General features: G+C 51.1%; 1 protein-coding gene across 1 annotated transcript; it reads left to right on the top strand.

The window, feature by feature from the left end:
- The first annotated feature begins 6,048 nt into the window (after positions 1-6,048).
- On the top strand, positions 6,049-7,671 carry LOC133362423 (zinc finger protein 626-like). The gene has a single exon (XM_061581364.1). The coding sequence runs from the start codon at positions 6,259-6,261 to the stop codon at positions 6,997-6,999; it is 741 nt and encodes a 246-aa protein (XP_061437348.1). The 5' UTR covers positions 6,049-6,258; the 3' UTR covers positions 7,000-7,671.
- The last annotated feature ends 2,597 nt before the right edge of the window (positions 7,672-10,268 follow it).

Consider the following 10,268-nt stretch of genomic DNA (forward strand, 5'->3'; position numbering starts at 1 on the left):
TATTACACTGGAGTCAGAAGTGAAACGGCATGGCGAAACAACTGAGGAAGAAGAATATCCCATCTCCGGCGTCGGCTTCATCATCGGACGACGACGATCTTCCTCCTGAGGTCGGCTTCACTTCGGCGGAGGGAGAGATCCGTGAGGGCCCGGGTGTCGAGGAGGTTGCCGCTGCGTCCGACCCATCTGCGTTGAAGGACGAAGATTTAAGATGGACCCGGATGGCGGAGCAACTGGCAACCCTAAAAACCGTCATCACGGAGTTGTGTGACCTTGTCACGCCAAGGGCGGCGTTGGAAGGTGACGGTGGTGATCGGCAGGAGCCCGGGTCGTCTTCGATGGCGCCGCCATCGTCCACGCGGCGTGAAGACGCCATCTTGGGCGTGGCGCACCACGGAAGGCGGGAAGCCGCCATTTTGGGGCCGCCGCGAGGATCGTCCGCCATCTTGGCGACACAGCGTTGCGACGCCTTGCTGAACTTACCGCCGGAAGAGTCAGCGACGGACGGAAGCAAGCCAAGGAGTCGCAGTCGTCACCTTACAACCGTCAAAGAGTTCTCCATCGGGGGCGATTGGAGTGCGTTCGCCTGTAGATTTTTGGCGGCGGTACGTACGGCAAGGTGGACGGACGCTGAGGCACTGGAGGTGCTCCCGACTCTTCTTGATGATGAGTCCGTTCGTTTTTTTCGCTCTATAAAAGCTGCGAAGAAGAAAACTCTGCGAGGGGTGTTCGATGAAATGGCGGACGCGTACGAGCCACCGGATGACGCCCATCGCCGATTTGTGCAGCGGCAACGCGCACCTGAGGAGTCACCTGTAGCGTACAGGGGCGCCGTGTTGGAACTCGCTATGGCCGCTTACCCGGAGATGGAGCCTGACCTGCTGGAACCACTCATCTTGGGGAAGATGTTGGAGTTGTCCTGAGATCTCGGCATTCCTATGCCGGCGTGCGGTCACGAAAAACTCACGTCCCGGACCGCGGCCAAGTGTTTGGACGCCCAGTTCAATCTCCGCCGCTGGAAACAGGTGACGGCGTGGACGGGCGGTCCTGTCGTCGATGGGGGGGCCGTAGGGTGGGACCCTACGAAGGCCGTGTACGTGCCGGATGCGACCGGCCAGAAGGAGTTGTCGGCTGCCTCTGCTCCGTGGCCGGCCCGGAGCGGGCCGGGGCCGCGGGCTCCGCCGCCGGTGCGGCCGCGTCGGGACGGGGTGCCCGCTGCGCGCCGCCCCGACGTCGACTGCTTCCGCTGCGGCCGTCGGGACCACTATGCCAGGGACTGCTGGGCCCGGGTTCCGGGGCCGCCCCAGCAGGAGGCCTCGACAGCGGACGCCCCAAAGAAAGACCCTCCGGCACAGGCAAGTCGGTGCGCACCAGACACCCGGCAAGGCCCGACACCTCACTCATCGCCGTTGGTATGCGACGCGGATGTTGTAAAATACGGGAGGCCAGTATCTGCGCCTTGTCGTTCGATAACGCAGTGGCGTAAGCTGGCTCGGCGGGTTGTCGCGGCCGCTACCGGGTCGTCCACTGTACCGGGGTCGATTCAAGGGGTGGACGTACGTATTTTGGTGGATTCCGGGGCGTCCGCGACCATTATTTCGGATGTGATATTCCATCTTTTGAACATCCCACCGGGGGCCGTGAGGCCGGCTTACGCTTCCTGCATCGCTGCGAACGGGGGTAGTATGGGCATTGTGGGACAGGTGGACGCTAACATTTCTTTCGGGGGTGTCTCGGCCTCGGGCGTTGTGTTAATTTCAAGGTCCCTGGCGGTTCCTTGCCTGTTGGGTACGGATTTTTTGGCTAGGATGCCCATTCTAATTAGAATCAATGAAAATTGCATTGAACTACCAGGGGGCCGGAAATTGGCGTTCTTACAGTCCGCCTGGGGGCGGCCGGCTCCGGTTGCCCAGGTGCAGGCGTTATCGGAAGTTTCGGTTGATATTCCACCTGGCTCGCAGATGCTCATTCCCTTACGATATCGGAAGCCGGTTCCGGGTCGGCAGGGTGCTTGTGGGATTTTGCTGTCGCCGTCCGCCGCTGTTACGGGCGGATTGGCACTGGTGGGGGCGCAAACCATTGTCCGTCCGGATCAGCGCCCGTTTTTGCAGGTGTTAAATGCGAGTACTGAAAGCGTGTGTGTGCCGGCTGGTACCGTTGTGGCACACGCCACTACGGCGTTTACGGCTCAGAGTGACATTCCGGACGGGGGGCTGGTGGGTGGTGTTTCACACGATGGAGGGGTGGACGATCGTTGGATCGCCGAACTATGTGCGGAAAATTCGGCCCTTTCCACCGAGCAGCGTTGTGCGATTCATAAATTATTATCGAGCTATTCCGATGTGTTTAGCTCGGACGATTTGGACTTGGGACGCACCTCACTGCTCTCTCATCATATCGACACGGGGGACGCTGCCCCTATCCGCTTGAACTCGCATCGGATGAGTCCGGCTGAGCGTGAGCATGTTCGAGGGGCGGTGGAAGACATGTTGAAAGCGGATATTATATCTCCGTCTAATAGCCCGTGGGGCGCGCCTGTTGTGTTGGTTAAAAAAAAGGATGGTAAGTTGCGATTTTGTGTGGATTTTCGGAAGTTGAATAAAGTGTCGGTGGCAGATGCGTATCCCCTGCCGCGTATGGACGATTCTCTCGACGCCTTGTCAGGGGCTAAGTTTTTTTCAACGCTAGATCTCTCTTCGGGCTTCTGGCAGCTCCCCCTTGACGAGCCCTCGCGGGAAAAGACAGCTTTCCGTACGCCGCAGGGGTTATTCCAATTTAACTGTCTGCCGATGGGGTTGAATGCAGCCCCTGCCACTTTTCAGCGATTGATGGAGTTGGTATTGACGGGGTTGCAGTGGGAGACATGTCTCATTTATTTAGATGATATTATTGTCTTCAGCCGCACATTTGATGAGCATTTACTGCGGTTGGAGGCTGTGTTTGCCAGAATGCGTTCTGCTAATTTGAAATTCAAGCCTAAGAAATGTCATCTACTGCAACGCTCCATTCGATACTTGGGACATATTGTTAGTGCGGACGGGGTGGCCACGGATCCAGAGAAAACTGCGTGTGTCAGGGATTGGGCGACCCCGGCCACGGTGGGTGATGTGCGTCGGTTTTTGGGGTTCGCCTCATATTATCGGAGGTTTGTTCCGAATTTCGCTACTATCGCCAGGCCTTTGCATCTCCTTACTGGGAAGGGGCATAAATTTGTGTGGGGACCGCCGGAGGAGGCGGCGTTTCGGAGCCTGCGCGATTTATTGGCTACTGCGCCGACGTTGGATTATCCGGATTTTGAACATCCCTTCATTCTGGATACTGATGCGAGTGACACTGGTATTGGGGCGGTGTTGTCCCAGTCAAAAGGTGGTGTTGAGCGTGTGGTGGCGTATGGGAGTCGGGTTTTGTCTCCCGCGGAAACCCGTTACTGCGTCACTCGCAGGGAACTTTTGGCTATTGTGTTTTTTCTCCGCCAATTTCGACCGTATCTGTACGGTCGGTCGTTTATTGTCCGAACGGACCATACGGCCTTGCAGTACGCTCTTAAGATGGACCAGCCATCCGGACAATTGGCGAGATGGCTGGACACGTTGCAAGAATTCTCCTTCCAAATTCACCATCGGAAGGGTGTGCGTCACGCTAACGCGGACGCACTGTCCAGGTTGCCGCAACAATCCCCTTGTGCGTGTGCGTCGGGGACGCATAGGTGTGGACCGACTCAGCCCCCCCCTCAGCCTGTCGCGCTGGCAGTGGATGTTCTCGAAACTCCGCTTACACCGGGACCGGTTGATGGGGGACCGGCTGACGGGATTTTGCGTCTTCCACGGTCTGTGTGGATTCGGGAGCAAATGTTGGACGATTCTTTGGTGTCGTTACGAAAACGTACGGAGAAGGCGGGTAAGGAAGTCGGTGCGGGTGGTATTTCGGAAACCGCTCTCCGAGATGGGTTACTGATGTGGAGGGAAGGGATACAGGAACACTGGCGTCTCGTTGTGCCTGCGTCATTGCGCTATGAATTGATTAGATCTTTGCACTGTGACACACTTTTACACCTGGGGGTGCAGAAAACCCTATTGACGCTGCAACGAGACTATTATTGGCACGGCATGACGACGGATGTCGTCGGTCACGTTCGCGCGTGTCCCGATTGTGCCCGCCGTAAACCGCCTAAACATCCATATGTTCCGCCGATACAATCGATTCAAGTATCTCGGGTTAATGAGCTGGTGGCGTTAGATATTTTGGGACCCTTTCCGCCATCCGCTAAGGGAAATAAGTATTTACTGGTGGGGGTGGAGTACCTCTCTCGCTGGCCGATGGCCTGGCCCTTGCCTGACCAGTCAGCGGCGTCTATTACGGACGCCTTTCTATTTGGGTATGTAATGGACAAAGGGGTTCCGGAGAGGCTCCTTACGGATCAGGGACGTAACTTTTCGTCAAAATTGTTGGGGGAGGTGTGTGCGGCTCTTGGAACTAAAAAGATACGGACGTCCCCCTACCACCCACAAACGGATGGTATGGTGGAACGGTTGAATCGGACTCTGTCCGCCATGCTGTGCCATACAGTCGGGGAAAATCAATCTGACTGGGATTTGCATATCCCTGGGGTGCTTTCGGCGTATCGCATGACGCCGCACGCGGCTACTGGATACTCGCCGTTCTTCCTTATGTACGGCCGTGAGAATGTGCCGCCGATTAATGAGCAGTTGGGAACCGGTGCGAGGGGACCTGTTAAGCCTCTTCCTGAGTATATTCAGGACAACGTTCGCCGTGTCACTGAGGCGAGGGAAAGAGCCCGCATGGCTACAGCCAAAGCTCAGGCCAGGAATGAGCGGTGTGCCCGACGTTCGAAGGGGGAGTGCCCCTGGAAAAAGGGGGACCTGGCCTAACTTCATTGCCCACAGGTGCGGCCAGGTACCTCTCCTAAATTACATAAACCGTGGCAAGGTCCGGTCCGCCTCATTGAGGTTCCCAACCCACAGTCGGCGCGTGTTCAGGTTGGTTCGCGGCGCTGGTTCGTGCATACATCCCGGTTGAAGCCATACATTGCCCCGCGGCCGGATGCGTCATCTCCCGAAGTTGCCTTGCCGGGGTCTGTTGCTGCCGACTCGCCCTTGCCTGTGTCTGCTGACCTTGCGAGAGCGCCTGTCGTACCCTTCACAGACAAGCCGGCCGTGACAGCGCAGGGAGGGGGACCTTCCGCTTGTGGGACGCCGACCGGAGCCGCAGAACCCACGGGACCTGCAGCTCTTCCTATCCCTCCGCGGACGCGAGTGCGGGATGTCTCTGGACGCGAGCGGGACAGTGGCGGGCCTCCAATGGCGACGGAAGAACTTGCGCCCGTCGCCCCTAAAACCCTTCCACGTTCCCGCTCGGCGGGTGGGCTGCCGACCGTCCGGGACGGCCCGGCTACCCGTACTCGCTCGAAATCCCTCACGTTTCGTTAAATTGTGTTGTGTTGTGTTCATTGTTATATTGTTCTTCGATGCTTCGTGTCTTTTTACGTGTTGGCCCTTTGCACCCGCATTGCTTTTCAGGTTGCAATTCAGCCGAGGTCGGCTGGATTTTCTTTATGGGGGAGGGTGATGTAATGCGGTTGTAAATGGCCCTCCGGAGGTGCCGTCATGGGGGGAGGAGTTAGGTCACGTGGGGGGAGAGGGGTTGAGTATAGAAGGAGGGGAACCGGAAGAGGAAAGGGAGTGACGGGGAACCAGGAACAGAGGAAGGCCACGTAGGGCGAAGCGGGGTGTGGAGAGATCGCCACGAACACGGGGAGGAACGAGGATCGGCACCGTTGGCCAGCGGTGACCGACCCGAGGCAGCAAGGAGGGCTGCAATCGGCAGCGGGGCTGCAGAGAGAGAGTGGGCAGCGGGTCTGCATACAGTGGCAGCCAGAGGGTCTGCACATAGGGGTAGCAGCGGGAGTCTGCATAGGGGTAGCAGCGAGTCTGCAGGGAGGAGGTTACAGTAGATGAAGCAGAGAGTCAGAGGGGAGAGGAAGCTATAATAGCAGTGAATAGCCGGGGGCTACAAATACAGAGTTATAACAGAGTGCCGTGTGGGTGAAGACGAGAACCCAATAAAAGACACGAAGACAGAAAGAAGTGTCCGAGTCCTTTTATTACAAATATATGAATAAGTGTCGACTTATAAGTCATGTGTTACTGTGTAAATATGCATTCCTCTGTGCATCGATACTAACGTGGATATAACTTTTTTTCTGTCTGCAGCTGTCGCTTCCTCTGTCGAATTTGTCTGATGGAGCAAAGGCACTCGGCGAAGCTCGGTACGACAAGGAAACAATGCGACCGGTGTGCATACAGCACGGATTATACTGGAAATTTGACACGGCACCAGAGAACTCACACAGGAGAGAATCCCTTCAAGTGCAGTGTGTGTGGGAAGGCGTTTTCAGATTCATCTACTCTTGTAAAACACCAGAAAACACACACGGGAGAGAAACCCTTCAAGTGCAGTGTGTGTGGGAAGGCGTTTTCAGATTCATCTACTCTTGTAGCACACCAGAGAACACACACGGGAGAGAAACCCTTCAAGTGCAGTGTGTGTGTGAAGGCGTTTGCACAGTCATCTGCTCTTCAAAGACACCAGAGAACACACAAGCATCAGAAGATCCACAAGGAGTGGAGTCTGAAATCAGTTTGTGAAAGTCAAAGTGCTGCAATGATCCCATCCCTCATCAAACAAAAACCGGAAGAAAATCCCAGCTTGGACACTTTTAAAGGTATCGAGGTGAAATATGAAGAGGTGAAGGTGAAATGTGAAGAAGAGATGGTGAAGAGCGAAGAAGTGAAGGTGAAATGTGAAGAAGTGATGGTGAAGAGCGAAGAAGTGAAGGTAAAATGTGAAGATTCAATTCCAAAATCAGACCTTCACATCGATGGAGTCAACATGAAGCAGGAGGAGAATTCTGACTGTGAGGCAGAGCACGGCAACTCCCAGCAGATTGTGGAAGTGGAGGTGTGGGTGGACTTCCTCTGAGACAGTACAAAGTCAAATGGAGACCCGGTAGATGTATAAGCTTGAGACGATGTCGCTCTAAGTTATGCACTTTTGTCACAGGCCTTTAATGACAATAATGTGAAGTTGAACACTCAATTCCTAGGTTGAACCTGCAGAGTAAGAGCGGCCAGTCTTTGTGGACCTGTGGGTTTGGTAGATCTCTAACCAGGAGTGGGAGCCAATAAGCTCCCAAGCATTCGCTATGTTATTAATTGCATTTATATGGTGCTTGCTTAATTGCCTCGGCATTTCGGATTTTTGTATCGTATCTCGGCTCAAACACTCGAAGAGCATATCCAAGTAGCAGCTGCCCCTGTGTGGCACAAGGTGGTGGCCCTGAACCGGCCTGCATGTGGACAAGAGCCTGTCAGTAGAGGGCGATGGTTGATGTGGCATCTCAGTTGTGGAGTTTGTAATGTTTGGAATTTGCTCAATTTTGACCCAGACACCAGCATGCAAAGGCCTACTCGTTTCGAAAGTATGTTGTACATACACTGTTAAGCAGACGGTGAATATTTTTTGAAATAGCTTGTTAAAACAATGTAACCTGGTGCAGCATATTTCAGTGCAGTAATTCAATTTTGTTAAAATTACTCAATAATTTTGAATAAATACCTGTCTTATTGTGTGCGTACATGTAACAATTTGTTTATGTTCTGCCTCATGGCAGGGGCTTTGCCTCACAGGAATTTTCTGTTTTTGATGCTAATTTTGGTCATGTGACCAGGAAGTTGCGATTTAAGATTCCCACTCAACCACGCGGGCGTCGGCCATTACACACATAATTCAAGATGGCGGCACACATTGCTTCCCAGTGAAGCCAGCCGCAATTATCCATTGTGGGAGCTTTAGAAGCATTGTCTGTAAGTTCGTTTATGTTCTTATAATATTGGCAATGCTGTTATAATGTTAGAATGGCCATTATAATGATGCAAATGCCTTTATAATGCTGTTAAATTGTTATGGTAAATACGAGGCCTAGTTAACAATGGAGCCTGCAACTTTCCTTATTGTGAATGTTACTTGTAATTAAATAAGTCGAGTCAAACTTGTACCCAAGTAACTACATTGTGATCCTGAGAGCAAGGATGACGAAATATCTCATCCACAATTTTGTGTTATGTGTAATACTGTACATTTGGGGTGCAGTGTGATGAATACACGATGTGCCTTTATGTAACAGCAGCTTATGCTCTTGTATAGTTATTCAGTGGTAATGTAGGGGCCTGGTCCATCCAGGGTCTATTGTTGAGAAACATGTTATCTAAGACAATGTTCTGATGCTGTGGTGTTCATTCATTGTGTTGGTGTTTCCGGGTTATAACAGATGCTGTATCTGTGCTGTTTTCTCACCAGTTTTACCTCGTTAAAATCAATAATTGACGTTTGGAGTCGGATGTTCACCCTGGCTCTGAGGGTTTATTGGACGCGAGGTTATCTACTCAGCTAGCGGTGCAACGCAGCGCACAGCGAGGCTGAGACAGTTTATAAGGGTCAAACATTGCATAAATAATGTTAGGACAAAGTGTGTTATTGGATTAACGTGTACAGATAACTCGGGTGAGACCCGTTGTTCTTGTGATACAGGTCAAAGGATATTTTTGTGTTTTCAGGAAGCGTCTGCCATTGGAGTAACTCATTGTCTTTGAAATAGGGAGCACACTCGGATCATTCATCAGTTACAAGGCATACCACTTAAAACTTACACGTAGAGGAGATACATTTCGATTTAAAGCTTTCGTGACTGCAGGGATTCATCTTCTTGGTTCTTTCGGTAAAGTCACGTAGAATGGAAATAATAAAATAAAACATAAAATAATTCTCACGACGTTTTAGCCACAACGCAAGCAGCCGTCCTCAGGTGAAGACCAATGTACAAATAATATATAGTATCATAATTGTATAGTGAATATACATCAGTGTGATATACATTAGGGTGGGTAGAATAATACATAGTGTAATATTACAATGTGTATAGCAATAAAGTATATCATTTAATGTTGGGTTTGTCTATTGCAGTATATAGTACGGTGTAGACTCGTGTGATGTAAGAGAATAAAGTTTAGATGGAAGAATACATTTTTTTGCGACGTAGAATTGTAATGTATTATTTATTGTTAGTAACTCAGCTTATTGTAGAGTATATTTAGTATACTGATGATACTATGTAGTTTATACTTTAGTTGTTTACGTGGTGGTTTTAGTTATTGCAGCTACATACTATTAACACTCCTTCCCTTTATGAATGCTACCCCTATCCCCTCCCTTTGATGCTGCTAATCCTGCATAATAAACGGGCATAAGTAGTACTAATCACATGCCTGCATTTCCCATATTCCCTCCCTTTGATGCTGCTAATCCTGCATAATGCACGGGCATAAGTTGTACTAATCACATACCTGCATTTCTCATAAATATGCTAAATTCCTCTTGATATGCAAATTATTTTGTCAAGGCACCCTTCCCCCCCCCCTTCCAAACCAGCTTAAATATACGCTCCAAGCATGGTGCTGTTTCATTCAGACGCTGTCTCCCCGACAGACCTGGTCTTCACCTGAGGACGGCTGCTTGTGGCCAAAACGTGAGAATTATTTTATTATGTTTTATTTTATTATTTCTATTCTACGTGACTTTACCGAAAGAACCAAGAAGAGGAGATACATTCTCTACAACACGAATTATAATTTTGTCTTACGTGTTGACGTAGATTTTGTCTAACTAGGACTAGAATTGCCCCTTGCTGATTAACTTCTGGATGTTAACAACCATCGGTTGAAACAAGCCCGGCTGCTCTTGAGACACTGTGCACCAATAAGGGTCCACAGGTGGCTTGCACTGAATCAATGACGCACTCCCAGAAGGCTGTGCGAGTTATAGTTTGTGTAAAACATTCCTTTGTTTTGTGGAGAGATCGATAAATGAAAGATGTGTCTGCTGATCTGCTTCATAGCAAGGAGGTAATTTAAAAGCACATTTGAAATGCATTTTTGGTACAGATTTGTATTCGGTTACAAGGCAGAGCACATCTCGTAGATACATTCTCCACAACAACACTCAGAATTTTGCATGACGTCTTATATGTTGGCGAACTAGGACAAGAAATGGTCCTTGCCGATTAACGTCTGGATGTTCACTACCATGGGTTGAAGCAAGCCTGACCGCCTGCAGCCCCCTCAATCATTTATGGCCTTGGGCCAGGAAAGTCACGAAAAAATTGCCCACGAACGACGCAAACTCCTGATGCTCTG

This window comes from Lethenteron reissneri, unplaced genomic scaffold (genome assembly GCF_015708825.2).
Source record: "Lethenteron reissneri isolate LAM-NWPU_2019-01 unplaced genomic scaffold, ASM1570882v1 scaffold_147, whole genome shotgun sequence".
NCBI lineage: Eukaryota > Metazoa > Chordata > Hyperoartia > Petromyzontiformes > Petromyzontidae > Lethenteron > Lethenteron reissneri.